This window comes from Myodes glareolus, chromosome 25 (genome assembly GCF_982192425.1).
Source record: "Myodes glareolus chromosome 25, mMyoGla1.1, whole genome shotgun sequence".
In the NCBI taxonomy this organism is placed as follows: Eukaryota; Metazoa; Chordata; class Mammalia; order Rodentia; family Cricetidae; genus Myodes; species Myodes glareolus.
The window spans coordinates 7838459-7857394 of record NC_142050.1 but is presented as its reverse complement, the minus strand read 5'-3'; the positions used below and the strand labels follow the sequence as shown (position 1 = coordinate 7857394).

Here is an 18936-nt window from a genome sequence, read left to right as displayed (position 1 = left end):
TTATTTCAGTTTACAGTTATAGTCCACCATGAAGGGAAGTTAGGGCAGGAACTTAGTGTAGAAACCTGAAGGCAACTGAAGCAGAGGTCGTAAAAGAACACTGTTAACTGGCTTCCTCCCCACTGCTTGGCACCCTGCTTTTCGTATAAAAATCCAGGGCCATCTGTCTGTGGGTGGTCCTGCCCCAGTAAGCTGAGACAGCCCACATCAGACAATCATCAAGATAATCAGGCAGTCTGATGGAGGCATACTTTCAACTAAGGTTCCTCTCTTCAGATAACTGTAGCTATGAAAATCCCACTTAGGACACACACACACACACACACACACACATTTTCATTTCTACATAGATTCTTTTGTGCTGTCATATGGGGGAGGAGGGAGGAGGAGTGAAATGGGAGGAGGTGGAAATTTTTAATAATAAAAAATACTATTTTGTTATTATTAAAAAATATAAAGACAAAATACTCCAGTGTTCCAGAGATTCTTCATAAAGAAAAGATTATTATCATTATCAAAAGAGTATCCTGGTTAGAGTAAGTGTTTCTCTGTGTATCTCTTTATTCTAGAAGTACTGGCAAAGGTAGTTTTCTGAGTCCTACATTCACTCCCCTAAACTGTTACAGTCTCCAACATCAGTCAGTGGCTAATCAGTTAGTCTTGTCATATTATCTTTTGCCATGATTAGCAGTACTACTCAAATTTCATTTGGATTTCACAAGATTTTTAAAGAAAGGAGTATGGACTGTTTCCCATGAGGAATAGCATAGTGGTAGACTCTGAGCAAATTCCTTAGGTCCCTGAAGCACAGTGGGAAAAAATGAATATGAATATATATGTATTCATCTTACCTGCAGAACATTCTGCATTGTCAGAAACATTTCATAAAGACTCATAGTCAACCTGCCACAGTTACCCATTTGAATGTTTCGTTATATGTGAGTTCACACATACTTTATCATCCAAACCAGGACATTTCAAAAAAGAACAGGGATATCTATTCCTGACTTATGCAAAAGGCATAAGATAGAGTCATGCTAAATAAACAGGACAAACTCTCACCTTATCACATGGTCTTGGTCACTGAAGAATCAACACAACTACTCAGAGAAAATCAGTGCTCTTCACAGTAAAAGAATAATAACCTAGAAGCTTTTGAAAAAGAGTGATCTCAAATTATTGCTCAAAAATCAAAATCATCTCTCGAAAATAGACAGAAAATTTGTGACAACATTGGCCCTTCCTGCTCATCCTCCCCAAATTTGCTATGTAACTCAAGGTCAGTAAGGAAAAGAAATTCCTGCTGGTGCCGATAAAGCCATCTGTGCCTCAGAAATGGCTGACAGGTGCCTCCAGAAGAAGCAATCAAATGTCATTAACAATCAGAATCATAACAATTAAATACAAAGCTGTATCAGGGTCTTATTATCCAAATTGCATTGAAAAGAATTCAAACCCCTTCTTCTCAAAAAGAAAGCAGCGTTGCTTTACTTTCCAAGTTCGTTGGCTGCTACTAAGGACTCCAAACCTTATTTCCTGGAGAACAATATGCAAGGAAAAAAAAAAAACATGGATGATAATTGGAAAAGGAACGATTCCCCCAACGCTTTCAAAAGCATTTCTTCTCTCATTGCAGATTTCCATTTCGGCCATTTTAATGACTAAAAAAAAATGTATTTTGGGAAGGTTTGGCATTTTTAAAAGTTCAGAGTTGAAAGCACACGTTCTATAAATAAGTCTACAATGAAGTGCTAAAAGGTTTATTTCTGATTTCTTATTTCACAAACTAGGAACTAGGCATAAAAATATGGGTCCATAAAATACTTAAAAAATAGATTACTGGAAACTAATAGAACGTATTAGTATCCATTGAGCCGATGATGGCTCGAATGGCATTTTGAATTCTTGCAGAGAACATGAGCATGACCTTCATGTGTACCATTTACAGAAAGCAATTTTATTTACATTTTTAAATCCACATAAAGGTGAAAGATGATACTGCTGCAAAATGGAACATTTAATTTTTTGCCCCAAGGCACAACTAAGCTCTCCCAAGGTCAAATGTAGCACAGGACTGAAATGAAAGAGATTCTTTCCCATCATCTCCTGACAGAGGATTTCCACACTGGCCAGGAAAATCTTGAGCCTGCTTTGTTCTTTGTTAATAGAAAGAGTTCTAGATTCTATAAAACATGTTGTGTAAGTCTTGCTACTTTGTTAAGAATCACCCAATCAGAATGTAGCAGAAATACCCACATAGAACTAAACCATCTAGGACTCTCTTTACTATCATATATTTTAGAAACTAAGCAGATATAGTTATTTTAAATTTTTTTGATGGTATGTGTGTGCAAAGATTCTACAGGTAGAAGGCTGTGGACTTTCATTTCTCTGTGTGTGATAAGTCTGTTACCAGACAAAACCCTTGAAAATAAACACCCCAGGAAGACTAAAGATTCTGCCTCGGACCTATGATCACCCCTCGAAAACATCTCTTCTCTGAATGCCATCCCCCACAACTTCTACCTGCCCAGGCACAGCAAGCAGTTCAAAAAAACATGCGTATAATTTTTTAGGAGAGATACAGATGTTACGGATCATTTTAAACCACAACAGATGACCGCGGCCCAGTTCCTCGTGCTCTTTACATGATGTACTCTACCCTGAGACCTAGTGATCTATTTCATAATGGGTAGGCCAATAGACGCAGACTTCCTAAAAAGTTTAAGCCTTACATGCCATCTTCAGAAGCTAGAATCAACAATTATCAATACCAAACTTACATTGATAGACTTTAGCCCCAGTTAATAAGACTACTACATCTAATAAGACTACTGAACTATAGGAGTAACACCTGAAATTTTATACATAACCCAGTTACTCAGGCAACATCTTCCATCAGGAATGTCAAAGAAAATGTTTCATTTTGTTTTGTTTTAGTTTTAATGAGTCTCATATCCCAGGCCCATAACTGTATGTATATACATAAATGCACATGTATATGTAAAGATCAGCATCCAAACAAACAGACTTAATATAATATGGGAGCTAAAAGCCTTGACTCAAATATAAGACCACTAGAGACAAAATCTTGTTGTCTTTCACCAATTTAACTTTCAGTGTCTCACTTATTTCCTCATCTGTAAAATGAGGACCTGTGAAGATCACCAAGATGGGCATAACAACATGGTAATATTAATGATAGAAGTAGAAGTCAACTAATATCATGTCATAGCACTGGTAAGAGAAGTGAGTTGTAGGTCAAAGGAGGGAACTTGCCTAGAATATACATGGACCTGGTGACAAACGAAGATGGAGCATTTTATCTTTTAGTGTTTTTTTTTTTTTTTTTTGATCCTTCCCCCATTCTCTGGTAAATCTAAGACACAAAGTAAGTGCTTATATTTAAATAAAAAGAAAAAAATATCTGCTTGGGCACCCACCCCAGTGACTTTGAATGATGTGTTTGGTGGCAAATAGAAGTTTTGAGCAGCATATGATAAGGACAGAGAGTTTCTCATTCTATCAAACTAATATATGCAGAATTTTCAGGGAGCTTATGAGATGTCACCTCCAGGCGTTCACCTAAAATGAGTTTCAAAGATGAAACTCTGGTGTGGCACAATGCTCTGTATTCTGTCAATTATGTTTTAAATAAACGCTGATGACCAGTAGCCAGGCAGGAAGTATAGGCGGGACAACCAGACAGAAAGTGGAGGCGGGTCAAGGAGAACAGGAGAACTCTAGGAAGAGGAAAGTTGTTTGACCAGATCTGGCCCAGCTACAGAAGAAGAAAGATGTGACTGCCCCGCTGAAAAAGGTACTGAGATATGTGGCTAACACAAATAAGAATAATGGGTTAATATAAGTTATAAGAGTTAATAAGAAGTCTGAGCTAATGGGCCAATCAGTTTATAACTAATGTAGACCTTTGTGTGATTTCTTTGGGCCTTAACCGGGCAGGACAGAAACACTGACAACAAAACTCCACCTGGACATACACCCTTAGATCTGAAAAGCCATTGTTTTCAATTTTTATTGCACTGGCACATATTTTAAAAGAATTTCAAGTGTTAAAAACTAAATTGAAAGTAAACACTGGTTGGGCAGTTGGTGGCGCATGCCTTTAATCCCAGTACTCAGGAGGCAGAGGCAGGTGGATCTCTATGAGTTCAAGGCCAGGTTAGTCTAAAAAGAAAGTTCCAGGATAGGCTCTAAAGCTACACAGAGAAACCTTGTCTCACAAAACCAAAAGAAAAAAGAAAAAAAGACTCCTCAAAAATAACCTGCCCCCAAACTATAACTGAGTGTCCATTCTTAGTATTTAAAACATCACACGATTCTTTGTCTATCCATTGATCCTGCCTACAGAGTCCTCCATCTCTCCACTTCACATGAAATGAGCTTTCTCCCTCTGTTGTTGATCATAATACATACTATTCACATTTTTAAAAAATGTGAATTTCTGGGAAGTAATGGGTAGCTTGCATAAATCAGTTGCTATAAAAGCATACAGGAATAAGGTAGCCATCAGTTATTCCTGTGTGTCTTCCCTCCAAGGACTATGCAGGGAATACCTGGAAAGCTGGCCCAGAAACCTTTCTCTGTAAAGGGTAGTAGTATTTGTCATTATCAATTCATCATCAATGCTGTATTCTACCCTTCTTTCTAAGCTCTTTAGCACATTATCTCAGTGACTTCTCAACAATAACTCTATTGAACATGAAGAGTTATTAGCACATATGACAAATAAGGAAATTGATGGAAGGTCCAAAAAGTGAAATTTGCCCAAGGTTATAGAACTTACGAAAAATATATTTGCCCTTATCTCCCTTTTAAAACAACAACAAGAAAAAGCCCTTCTGAATGTTGCATGCTTTCAAAACTGCCACAGAAGAGCTGAAGAACAGGTCCTGGAATGACCAAATATGGAAATATTTCTCCCTCTTGTGTCTAAGTCTTCAATAGAATGGAGAAAGTTACTCTCTTTTTCCTCATCATGAGTCCATGTCCAACATCAACCTCTTGTTGTATTGTCCACCAAACGGAAACTGGGTGGCAGGCATCTCTGAGGGAGAATCAGTCATCTTTAGAGATGTGGATTCATCTTTAAATCCCCAAACGAGTACACGCATACACATACTTTTCACTATTTTCTCAAGGAAAATGGAATGGAGCAATCTCTCAAACTGCATGAATGCATCTGGCCTCACGTTACTCAGAGCTATTCTAATTGTGAAGGATTTCATTCAAGAATGCAAGGCACAATGAAACATCTCAGGCCAAATCATTTTCCTTTTTTCCTTCTTCTTAAATTTTCTTTTCTGTTCCTCTCTACAGAACAATTTTTTTTTTTTTGGAAACAGGATCTCTTTGTGTAACAGCCCTAGCTGTCCTAGAAATATCTCTGTACACTAGGCTGGCCTTGAACTCACAGGGATCTCTGCCTCTGCCTCCCAAGTGCTGGGCATAAGTCGAGTGCCACCACTGCCCAGAACAATTTTTCAGGAGGTGCAAACCCAAAGGTGAGAGTTCAGTACATTGTATGCTAACACCAGCTCTGCATTACTTTGATGATGGCTAGAAACTGTGCTGGCCTGCTTGGTACAGATGCTCTTAATTCTGCCTTGTTAAACTAGAAGAAATAAGGTTGAAAATCTAACATGAGGTGCTCATCATTCAACTAAATATTTCTTGTGAAAGAGGCAAAAACTGTGCCATGTTCTGCAAATTCTCCACATCAATAGCAATTACATCCCCATCAAGGGCAAAGAAATAGTAGCTAGTACAGCGCATGTATAGCTTCTTTTCATACACAACAGTTTGCATTTTTCTCTGCATTTAACTCTGCAAAACAATAAATGATGGTGCTGTGTTACAAGAAATTATCCCCAAATTGATGATCTGACTGGAAGTATTTCACATTTTCAATTGCAGAGAGCATGTTACACCCTGTCATAAACCCAGCTGCCCTACAACAAATTACAATATTATGCCAATAGGCATGAAAATTAAATTTAGATTAATAGTGATATTTTCACTGAAATATTTGAACAGGAAATGTAATGGGCCTCATAGAGTCCAGTTCATACATTTTAGAACTTCCCATTGAATCCCGGGTAACATTGGCAATCAGTCTACATGTTGGTTGAGTTAGGGCACTTTGCTATTAATTTGGAGGAACTGACAGAATGAACAGTTCTGCCAGAGAGGCAAATGTGATTCTAGCTAACCTGAGAGTGAGATAAGAAAGGAAACAGGACATGAAAATATTTCCATGCATAGTTCTTAGTTATTCCTTCCTCATAATGAAGATGCAGATTAAGGAACAAAAGAAGTTCATAGCAAGAACTTATGGCATTTCATAAATGTCTATGAAGCAAATCATAGAATACTTGAGAAAATTTAGTTTTGAATTTGTTTTAAGGAAGGAAAGAATGAGAATCTGAAATTTATCCAAATATTACACGCATGACAAAAGATTTCCTTATAAAATAACTTATCTGCATTTAGAAAGTCATTTTTATGAAGTATAGGGTTGATTAAAAAAAACTTCTTTCCATTTGCTTATTTAAAAATACACATAAAATCAATAGGGCACGTATTCCATAAGTATGCTCTTGATAATTTTAAACAGGATACTGAAATGCTATTAGAGAATTCTTTCCTCATCCACAACCTCCTGATAACCTGTGGATTTCTTTCTAACCGGGTAAGACAATAAATAGATCTCTCCTCTAAGTATTTTTTTCAATATTATGCCCTTAGATATTACCTTGAAATCTTAACATTCAGTTTCAAAATGAGTCAAGTACATAAAAGAAGGGACAGCCTTGTGATTAGCACATCAGTGCACAAAAACGGACAATAAAATTCCCATCATTGTCAGACTCGCAACAATCAAATATTTCACTGAACCATTTACAACTATCGATCGCACAGCAAACTTGACTTTATAATCTTCCGATTTGAAACAGGTGCAATATTTTACAAGGGTTTCACAAGTAGGAGGTTGTGAACGTAAAGCAGTCCATTAATTTTATATAAGCTGTTTTATATACCTGCAGGTCTCTAAGAACACCCAGCTACAAGGTTACATTGGAAGAGGAGTTCTCTTCCAAGTCCAATCAGATCATATAAATGTGACTGATTTTCCAGTTATGCCAGGGAGTCCTCTCAACTAACACTATTTTCATGCTATAAATGAAAATATTGATGGGTATTAAGGAAAACAAGCTGAAAATGTAAAAACAAGAACTTATGAAGGGGAAGGAAAAAATCTTCCACAATAGTTTTTCATAGACTCCTTTAAGGAAGCAGACATAGACATATAAAAAAACAAACCAACAAAAAGCTCCCTAGCTCTGGCCAATTCTGTGTATATGTACGTTATTTACTTTATAAAAGAAAAAGAATCTTCAAGAACAAGAAAATTTCTGTTAGTTTTTCTACCACAACTTTTCTAACAGTAACCTCGTGGAGTGCGGACATCTCCAGTTTTTAGTCTATCAGTTTTATCAAATTTCAGCCGGTTTGCACTGGGGATCATCATGCTGTGTCTATGGGGCCCTGTTGGAGTCTGTGTGTGTTTATGCCTTGTAGTAGGGGTGTGGAAAGGCAAGAGAATGCAGGCCCCTGCGGCAACTTGCCCTTTCTGGTCAGCTTCCTGCATCAGAGGGCACTTCATTACTGTGTGTGTTACCAGTAAATAGAAGCCCGGCCTTTTGTTCACAGAAGTTAACACAAGCTAGCAAATGTTTCTTCCATGTCAGTGGGACCTCTCTGAAAAGAGGAAAGACTACACAGTCTGGTGTCACACAGATGGTCCTCTAGCCCTGAATAAAAGTGAATTAAAAGAACATTTCTGCTAATATCTGGGCAGGTTTACTACTTCAATATAAGTACTTCTTTAATTTCCCTTCTCGGTGTCCTGCATAAATATAAATAAAAAGGCTCTCCACCAGATGTATGTCCCATATATCTCACAGAGTTTAATTATAAAGCCTCTAAAAATGAAGATGGCGAGAGGAAATGGTGCTAGTAGATCATACAGTCCTGGTATTGAGTTGGCTGGCTGTCTCTAAGAAGAAGGAATAAAGGCACTTGCTAACCACATACACCAGGAATGGTTATGCTCCAAAGACAGAAAGTCGAATGGGGTGGATAGATATTTTTAGTTTAATGCCTTCAAGTCCACAGTTTTTGTTTTGTCTTGTTGTTGTTATGATTATAATAATTTTTCTTTAACAAGGGAGGCATTAGTCCACATTTGTTTTGCAAGCAATCATTGAGCTGTAATAAGATGGACCTGCCAAAGGAAAGCCAGAACTCACAAACCAACAGGCCTGCCTCAGTTAACCACGGTAACTAAAATGTTTCTGGAAATGGCTGCATGCCAATAAGAAGCTACTCACTGGGACATCAGGAAATCTCTGAGTGTGAGGATGGTGCCAGGGAAATAAGGCTGGAGAAGAGAGGAGAAACTGAGAAACACTTGCAATCCTGGAAGGAGACAGCACCCTGGATAGTCAGTGACCTCGGTGGTGGAACTAGGGCCCTTTCCTAGTCAGGTCTTGGGGGATTCTGGAAGACTGACCTACAGGCAAAAAGATAGAATTTCACAGAGAGAAAGCTAGGTGGGGATTGCCTCCCCGACAACCTCGGAGAATACTCTGGAGACATTGAGCCAACATCTCCTTTTCTTTCTTTTCTTTCTCTGGAATCCATCTTTCTGTGAGCTGGCTTTTCCTGCGGGGCTGAGGGCGCACTGCTTGTAGGTGTCTGCTCCTTTAATACTGCGGGGATTTGAGGAATCAGACGTCTTGAAAGGACTGACTCAGCTAAGGCAAGAGAATCAGCCAGCTTCCCAGGCAGCCTTAGCCTTTGACACAGACAACCCCTAGCGCCAGCGCCTGGTACTATCTAGTTTATTTCTGGGTCATAAGCTGCTGAGCCGGGACTGCGCAGCAAACACTTTAAGTGACTGCGGGGTCACCTCTAGAGTGCACCGAGAAGCCCCAGGGGAGTGCAGGAGTGAGGGGAGGAGCCGCTTGTGTGATGACGCGAAGAACTTTTTGCTGTTGTTTTTGAGGGGGTGGTTAAGTCGGATTGTTGCTGTTTGTTAAATAAAAAGGAACTCTAATGATGATAGATTCCACGCTGAATCAGGCCCCACGCCGGCGAACCTAACCACGGAAAATAATGAGGCTGTATCCCCATTCGTCTGCATTAAAGGCGAGCCAGGCACTTTCGATAGCAAATATATCGATTCCCTTGCCTAGGCAGTGGTTTGTCCTGCTCCCTGTGAATAATTACTGTCCTTTAGAAATTCATAATAATTAGGACTCTTCTAGCCCCCTCCCTCTACCCTCCCTCTCCCCAGAGCTCCACATCTTAAAGGCGCCAGATCTAGCGGGGTCTTTGGGTAGCTCCAGTCTCTTCTCAGTGATGGGTGCTGGGGCCAATACACCTTCTGTTCAAATGATTTTGCTCCTGAGTGAAAAAAAAAATCGGTTTACCTTTCGGTGCCTCAGTTTCCTCATTTGTGACATACACGTTGCTAAAGAGTCTTTTAGCTACACATTACGTGATATATGTTTCTGGTTAGGGAAAGATGGATTAATAAACAGGAAAAGTGAGAGAAACCAGAACGCTCGAGCCCCGCCCCCCCCAATAAACTGATAACCACGTGACTCCCCAAGCCTAGATGGAGTCGGAGGAAGGGGTTGTAAACTAGAGGTTCTGACCACAGAGCACTTTAGGGCCCCAACGATAGGAGCTTGGTGTTCCTAGGTGATTGGCAGGAGAAAGTGGGTTTTTAAAATCGTCCCAGGGTGCTTAGGGAGGTCCGCAAACAGTGAGCATCCCAACTCTGCGGTCTGGCCCGGAGCCCCCGGCGGGGCGGAGCTTGAGGCACTGGCCGTGGTGCTGAAGATCGCTCTCCAGGCCCGGGATAGGTACAAGGCGCTTTCGCGCTCCAAATCCATTTCCGAGCTTCTCGCTGGAGAACAGTCGCTGGTCAGCCTGCACCTCCCGGAGCATTGAAGGTCGGTGAAGGAGACCAAAAGTTTCCCAGAAGCAAGGATTTAATATAATGGCATGGGATCCAAAGGCAAGAGAGCTGCAACCGTATGTTCATAAAACCTGCTGGGTTTATTTCACCTATCACAGGAGGCAAAAAAGGAGACAGTGAAGTGCGTGAATGTGGTGGACTTGGGCTTGAAACCTTCCTAGCCTGGACATTGCAACTTTGGGTCTAGGGGTGAGTTGCCGAGTGACGGGCATGAAGACTACCACGTCGAAGAAAGTTTCTCGATTATTACAAAGATGTCTAATACGGTCTTCCCAATCAACTGGGGGGTAGGGTAGGACTTAGGGCCTGGTGTGTGAGGGAAGAGCCTTGCCTCCTATGGGACCAGTGTACTTGGCCTTGATTCGAGCCTTTGGCAGCTGCTAGCTTCTTTTAGGGCGCCGGGGTACTGTGGGTGAGGACGGAATGGAGGCAGGTTCCGCGGGGACGCGCAGCCAGTTTCTAAGGAAACATTTGGCTCTTCCAAGCAACAATTTGTCACTTTCTGGGAGAAAGAAACAGCACAAGAAAAGCCTCCCAGTTCTCCATTCTCATGCAGATGAGATGATGTGCTCCGCTTTGGCCTGTGAGTCCCCACCCCCACTTCACTCCCGTCCCATTTCCGGCTTGAGCCAGTAAAATACCTCATTCATTCAAAGGTAAAGTAGCCGGGATGCTTTTCTAAAGCTTGGCCTGAGGGGGTCCTACTGCCCTGTTGCTGCTCCTGGGACCCCTCTCAGCTCTCAGTTTCTTTGCCCAGACTCCCCGCAAGTGCTCGTTTTCCACCCTCCAGAGCTCCAGATCACACGCGCGCCCCCCGCGCGCGCGCGCCAGGCCCCACCTCCATAGTAAATAAAGTGCAACTAGAGAAGCTGTTTACAGAGTAGGTGATTAGGTTTGCTGCCGGCAGCAGAGAGGCAGCGAGCGCGTCAGAAGTTTAAACAACAGCCGGTACTGGGGAGGGCAGACGACAAAGCGGAAAAATAAACAAACATGTTCTTGGGCGCGCGCGAGGGGCACGAAGATGCCGCCAACACACATCATCTCAATAAAAAGCCACTCTTGGAAAGCTTGCATAGTAATTGAGACAGGCGCTCTTTTCTGATCTGGGTTGGCATTTCCTCATCTCAAGCTGACAGAGCCAACTCAGGAAATTGCTGGTAATATTCATCTGGGGAGCACTTTCATTAAACGTAATTCATTCGACTTTCACAATAAATTGAGTGACATCCTTACAGCGGAACCTTTTTATCCTTGATTAAGTGCTTGCCAAGCTTTGGTTCCCCACTTTATTGTCACATTCCTTCAAGCAGAGTCGTCAACATGCCAATCTGCAGCAGAAAAATGAGCGCGGTGTGTTTACCAAGCTCCGGGAGGGGTGAGTGCTGACACCGTGAAAAAGAGCTGATCTCGAACTTGACTAGCGGATAAATCAAGACCGCAACTTCCAGCAAACTAGAGGCGGGCCTGGATGAACGGCGACCCGGAGAAGGCGGCGGGAGGCGACAGCGGGATCCGCCTTACGACTTCGCGGCACACAGGAGCCGCTGACCCGACGGCGCCGGCTAGCAGTCTTGCCCGCCTCCCTTTAATTAAAATGGTGACAACTGTTAGGTCTTAAAATGAGTGCTGAAGCTTTAAGAAGAAAGAATTGTCCCAAGGGAACTTTCTTGAACTGATTCAAAGCTAGACATTTTGTTTTAAAAAAATGAAGAAGAAGAATGCGCACTTTCTAGCCTGCCGATTGAAAGCCGACAAACTTGCAGAGTTTGCGCTGTCCTGCTGTAAGGACAGACGAGTGCAAGGCGTGTTATCGCTTGTTCTTGGGGTTCCCCCTTTGACTCTACAACTCTACACCAACACCATGCTGGGGGACTTCACTGATGGTCGGTTCGGATCCCGGAACTCCAGCCTAAAGGCGGAGAACACTTCAGTATTCTAGGTCTGGGTTGACAGGAAGCAGACATCTCTTTGCCAGTATATGGCCCTTTCTCCCTCCTTGTTCCCAATTCTACTGCCAGCCCCTTATAAAATCAAAGAAGCTCAGGACAGAGAATTGCTTATTTGAAAAAGCAATATCCATATGCTTTCATCACTCAAATGCCCCTTTGAAAATATTGTCGACGGTGGTTATTACCTGTACAATGCTGTCAATTTTTGTAGTCTGCAGAAAATCTTCCCTCGAATGGAAAAGTAGGACATTGGGCACCTATCTTTTAAAAAAATCAACCTATTTCCCTTCCACCGGATATATTTTTCACCCAGACAACACTTTCATTAAGGGGGAAATAGCCATCAACAATTCAAAGCCAAATAGAAATCAGCCACACACAAAAAGAGCCACAAATTTAATAGCTTTCTGGGAACACACGGCTAACAGGGTTGGAGAAATTCTGGCTTTCTCTCCCTCCTGTGCTCAGTGTGGAAGGCAGTGTCTTGGAAGCTCTCACTACAAGGCTCAAGGCCATAATACTCCTGTAGATGGGACAAAAGGGTGAACCACACAAGTGCACCACCCAAGTGCTTCTCACACCTCCAAGAACTGCTTTTCATGATAAGCCAGGATCTCCCTGCCCTGCAGAGACCTGGAGAGCTCCTTCGGACTGAGGTGGCATCTTGCTGTGCTGCTGAGTGTAGGCACCTCAAACTATCTGCACTTAATCCTGAGTGGGCAAGTGTGCTCTGCAGCAGAAAAAGGAGGAAATTCAGCCTAAGGAGGAATTCTTTATGCTGCCCCACCCCCCAGAACAAGATTTAACAGAAAACACTTTAGTCAGGACTGGGTAGCTGTTGTTATCTACTATATAGAATAATTTCAAATTGATGAAAGCTTGCAGTGAGCAAGTAGCTTATTCTCCAAAGGGCAGGACACACACAGACCTAGTTCAAAGACTACACCAGATCTGGGTGTCCATTCTCCTGCTTGCCCTTCAGTCGTTATCCTCCCTAAAAGCCACCTTCATGTTGAGTTAAATCCAGCTAGTGCTCTACATGTTAACTATTGGAATTAGAGACAATGGATATTGCCAATACTTTTAGACTCAACTCAGTGAAGCAACTGATGTAGAAGTCACATCTCAACATATCACACACACACACACACACACACACACACACACAGACTTAAAACCCCTACACGCATGCAATTAGATAACTCAAATTTTATCAAATCAAAGGTTTAGCAATGCTTTCTAATTCTTGCCTATTTTGGCCAAGAAAGCAAACAAGTTATTGGCTATTGTAATTCCTAGCAGAACTGGTGAGGCCTTTCCCTAAAGATTGCAATAACAGCATTCACCCTTTGCCAGATTCTCTGGACTCAGATTCTGAGTGACTTTTCTTTGCATGCTCAGGAATGCTACCAGCCTCTCTTCACTATTGAGAGCTGCCCCAAATGAAGTGTCACATTCTCTACTAGGCAAACTAGCCCCTGTTTTTTGGTGAGGTCTTCGGGCACAATCCACTGGGAGTAAATCCATTTACAACCCCTACTCCTTACTTTTTCAAACAAGAAACCACATTTGTCCACCTTATCCCAGCATGCCCTTTAATTCATTTTAAATGCTATTGTCTGGTTACCTCATTATCTCATATTCAAAATATCCTGGAATCAGTCCAGGACTGATAGAAAATGAAGCCTGCAGGACTTTAATAAAAATAAAAAGCTACACCATAGGTTTCCTCCTGTTGGTCAGGTGTTTAAATCTGAAATACACAACATTTAATAAACAGCAGTTTTCCTTACATTTATTTTTAAAAGATGGTTTCCTGATTCTTATTTTTTTCTTTGAGAGTTTTCCCGGTGGTAAAACTTAAGAAGTCAAGATAATGGGTTTCAGAAGGTAAATTTACAGACAGACCTGTAATCAGTTTTTCATTGCAACACGAAAATGAGGTCCTGGTATGAAAACAAGGCAGACCCATCTCTCAATAAACACACAGTAAATAAAGACCTCCAACTTAGGACAGGCATTCAGAGACCTCTGGACCAACAAACACATTTCGTGAGCATTTATTCCCATGCTGATTGTGGGGTAAGATCTGTCAGACAGAGACATCCTCGTAAGAATGGCTCCCCAAACTCAGAAACATTTAAATTCATATTCTATAAGCAGTAATCTAAACTACTTCGGTATAGGAGATATCTAAACAAGCCTTGCTCAAACTGTGGGAATTACTCTTTGAAAAACATGGCTGAGATCTCACACCCACAAAGGCAAGGTGTAAGGCAAGGTGTATTGGAAATGTTAAGAGAGGAGGCAAGCCACAGAGTGCTCTATAGTCATTTAACTGATGATGCAATCCATAAAAGCAAAGAATTACTAACTCCTCCCTGACTTGTGACTGGTCAAGGAAAAAAATAAAATAATGGTTGTTTGCCACCTTGTTTTCTTGGAGTTTACCTTGATGCTGCTGCTGATAACCTGTGTGCATCTGTTGCAGGATTTTGCAAAGGGCTGAAGTGTTCTGGGGTACAGTCACAAATAGATGTTTGGTTCCATTGCTCTAACTGGTGTTTAATGAAACTAATGAAAAGAAGCAATATTGTGTTTTCATCTGTTCATTGCTACAAGTTTTAATCAAGACTCCCTACTTCTTCATTTACCTAAAACCACCCTAACATTAACTGCCCAGTTCACCCTTTGAATCCCATTTTGATGGTAAGCATCAGCTTCCTCCTCAGGAAAACAGCCTGGAATTTTTCTGGCAAATAGCTATGGGATTGCAGTCCCTGGGATACTGTCTTAGGTCAAAGCAACTAGTCTTTTGTTTTTGTGGTATGTGTGGTTTCTAATCCCCTACACACAAAACAACTTCAGATTGGAGAGAAAAGAATGGACTTCTAAATCGCCTTCACTGTTTTATTGCTCACATTTCGTATTGTTTTGAGTGAAATTGGAAAAATTGTCTCCTTTCTCTGTATTGCCAAAAGGCATTCAGGTAATGAAGTCTGTAACTAAACGGTAATTGAATCAGCATAATTTGCACACTGAATGGTTTTCAAATGCTCCCAGTTTACAATTAAAGGAGAATTAATGCGCTTGTTGTTGAGAACGCGCCGCATTAGAATAAATCCAGCACTGTTGTTATAATGAGTGGGAAACGGTTTAACTGCCAACACACACATTTAAAATTTAACACAACGTATTGATTTCACTTCTGTTTTTGATAGATTATTTTCCAGGCTATCGAAATACTTGCTTCAAGCAATAAACTGCACCATAGCTGAGAGCGCTGGCCTTGGATGTGTGAGCACAGGCCAGGGACATAGGGGCAGTCCTGATGTTTGAATTATCTCTAAAGGTGTGCGGAGAGGACGGGTATGCTTGTTGTGACGAGCAAGAGAACCATTGGTATCCCTCCCCTGCGGTTTTTGCCTTTCATTTTTCACTCCTTCCCACCTCACCCAATTAAAAAAGAAAAAAAAGAAAATGCTGTGTCCTTTGGTGGAACTTTCCACCCTCCAACTCCGGATCTTCAACGTCAGTGGGCTTACTGAACACAGGTGGGAGCGATAATGACGGAAGATGGACAATAGGAAGGACACTTCTTGCATTCGGTCTGCGTTATACCCGGGAATGCACGGACCCGCGACAGTCAGAAAAAGCTGTTCTTTTGGATTGGCTGCCCCTGCTTTCACCTGTTTACCCTCAAGGTGTCCTGTGGGCGAGGACGTTGATACGCAGCGCCCTCTGGCGTCCGCTTCTGCTACAGTCGGGCGAGAAAGGTGCAAAGACTGGCAACACTGAGGGTTCTTGAGATGCAGCCGGAAGCCGGAACCGGGTAAATACACTTACTCAGAGACACACGCGCGCGCGCGTGTATGTACCGGATCCACAGAACTCTCAGTCCTGCCCATCGCAAGCAGAGCAAAGGCCGAAAAACACGACCATTTGCAGGGACTGTACAGTATTGCTTCCGGGCTTGTGGATTCTGAAGCTCTTGGGAATAAAAGATACTAACACCACACCTAGTCCATTTCTCCAGCAGGGTTAGAAAACTCCTGCTGCTACTGCAGCGCCTGCGCTCCTCGACCCTCCACAGAACACCTTGAGTTCTCAGGGCACTCCCGAAGCCCAGGATCGACTGTGGTGCACGGGGCTCAACTTCGCCGGTAGAAAGCAAGTGTCCCTGGCCCCCTGAGAGATCAGACCTGAAAAATCATACTCTTTTAGGCTCGCTATGATGCCCGTAACTCCCAAATCACACAGAGCGATTCGCCCTGCGACTCCTCTCAGACTGTCGAGTTCAAACCTCCGAAAACTGTTTCTGGGGGAACCTGGCCGGAGGCCGTGGATGAGATTCTCTCCCTAGTGACAAGGCCTAGTGACAAACCCATTTTCTAAAAGGAACCCCCACATAAAAACTGAGGGAAACTGGAGCTTAGAAGAAGAGGGAGGGCGTATGTTTGCAAGTGTATCTCTTACCTAACTCTGGTCGTTTACTCTGTGTCTGGTGGATAAACTTACACCAGCTACAAGTCTGGAAGTCTCAAGAAGTTAACTGCACTTCTTCACGTACCACAAATTCAAACGGGGGAGGGGGCGGTGGGTTGACTCTCGCTCAGATCTTCAACCCCACCTGCATCCCCTTCATTTACACTAGATGGGCGCTGCTGCCAAGAGTTTTACCCTTCCCCCTAGTCCTTCCTCCCAAGGCGTCCTGTCCCACTACCTCTTTCGTTTCTGGCCGTATAGGATACGCGCGCCGCTGTTAAAAACTACGATTAGGAGATGGGGAAAATAAAGCAAGAAATGGGGATGAGAACCCCAAAAACTCCCGCAGGAATCCAAAGAACGGCTTCCCAAAGTTCATTCACTGTCTCTGGGAGCACAGCTCTCACGGAACTGGTGGCCTCGCCCTCTTTCTCACCCCCCCCCCCATCAGGTACTTGACCTCTCGGTTAGGGTGGAATCTCCAAAGATGCTGGACCGCTCACGACTTACCAAGTATACAGTGGGCTGCAGTAGGAGAAGCACGTACCAGCACGCAGCCTGCATCCTCCCTCCTCTCAAACTTCCTTGGCGGTGCCTTGGCTGAGTCTTTGTTCCTTCAAAAACATAGATCCACCTGACATCCACTTTACAGATCAGGGAGCGCTCTCAGCAGCCTAGATATAAATGAAATTAGACATCCCATGACCACGCGGACAAGGCTGATGATCAAACGGGGAAAGGGTGTCTTTGTGTGAAGTGATGGAGTCAAAAAGCTGGGAGGGGACACGAAGATTTGAAAAGCGAGTCAATCCTGCTCCAGAAACAAGCGAGTGAGGTCCGCGGGCGGGCGGGCGGGCTTGAGCAGTGGCTGAGGGGACTCCCAGTTGCCGGCGCGTCTCAGGTGCCAGTGCCCAAATGGCTGAGGCCGGAGGTTAGTCACACAGAGAACCGCTCACAGGCTGGTTAGGAACCCAACTGTCTCTAGCTGCCAGACCTGCCCTAGTGTTTGACAGGCGGGAGGCTGGGACTAAAGGCGGCGGCTGGTTCTTCGCCAGCCCTGGCAGGGTGCATACGTGCACACAGCAGCAGAGAGAGATAGCAAAAGCGAGCGAGCAAGAGACTGAGTGAGGGGGACACGGGCAGAGAAACCGGTAGGTAGAACTGACCCGGATTAGGTGCGGGTGAAATGGGGGTGGAGGAAGGGGATGCAATTTGCATACAGGAGAGCGGGGCTCAGTTTACCCATTCGAGCTCTTTGTAACACAGAGATAGACACACACAATCACATCTCTAGCACTACTTTTTAGTGCCAAGGGGCACAGTCAGTTACTAACTTCCACAGTGGAAACCTGCATGGGACTCTGAGGGTCACCTATCAGACGTGCTCTGTGCCCAACTAGAGTTCCACACCGCTACCCTTTTTTAGTGCTTACCACCCTGCCCCAAGGTGTCTCTGCTAGGAACCGTGGAGGTGACCGGTACTTACTGCACTGGACTGGAGGCAAATGCAGCGAGCAAGGACCGCTCTGAACAGGCTCCATGGAGGAGCTACTACGGCCTGGCGTTCCCAGCGCCCGGGACGTGCCCTCCCCGGAGCTCCGTCTCCATGCTCGGGCGAGGACGAGTACAGTTGCCTTGTCCAGCCTTGGCAGAGTCGTTATCCTAGTGCCGGGGTCGCGATCTGAATTGGTCCGCGGGAACCTAGGCTTGGCACAGTTGGGTTCCCGGTGCAGGAAACTTAAGAGGCAAGAGAAGGAGGGGCAGGTAGAGAAACGACAAGGGAAGAAAGAAAGGGAGGGAGAGAGACTAATGCGCCGGGCTGCTGCACCCGACCGACTCGGACTGCCTGTGCTGGCACTGTCACCAGCAGCCCAGAACTCCGGGCTTTCAGCGGTTGCCAGAGGATGAAGAATGACTTAAGGGGAGGAGACTGGGCAAGTCCTCCGGACTTGAACTTGAACGATAAGACGCGAGCCTTTTCGGAAGAAGGAAAAAAAAAAAACCACACAACAGGCGCGATGAGTCCCAGCTTCAGAAGGAGGGGTGTGGTGGAGAGAATTTGAAAGCTGCTAGCGCTGGAAGCAACTGCAGCATTACCAGCAACGCCAGAAAACTCCCAAAGCCCGCAAGGGACTGGCGTCCCGGGCGCTTTCCGAGGTCCTGCCCGGCCACCGGGGGACGCTCCAAAAGCGCGGTTTCAGCGCGCCGTGAGCGGGTTTTCTCCTCCCGGTGGCGGCTGGTCGTGCCTACAGTCCCGTCACCAACAATTACATTGGCACGTGGGTGAACGGTTCCTCAAAGACTAATTAATACCCCATGTAAATAGATCCCGTTCTCGGGCTCTCTGCGGGCCTCCTGACCCTTAGGGAGAAATGACTCCCGCTGCGTCTCTGGTGGCCCAGTCGCCTCCTTGGGAGAGGGGGTCATAGG

General features: G+C 43.9%; 1 protein-coding gene across 1 annotated transcript in view; it reads right to left on the bottom strand.

The window, feature by feature from the left end:
- Nxph1 (neurexophilin 1) overlaps window positions 1-18705 on the bottom strand; it is a 300334-nt gene extending 281629 nt beyond the window's left edge. Inside the window, exons 1-2 of the mRNA XM_087901646.1 lie at window positions 17993-18705; window positions 17017-17180 (exon numbers count right to left, since the gene is read on the bottom strand). Of these exons, the coding sequence (XP_087757772.1) occupies window positions 17017-17070 (54 nt within the window). The 5' untranslated portion in view covers window positions 17071-17180; window positions 17993-18705. The remainder of the gene's footprint in view (window positions 1-17016; window positions 17181-17992) is intronic.
- Window positions 18706-18936: the final 231 nt, after the last annotated feature.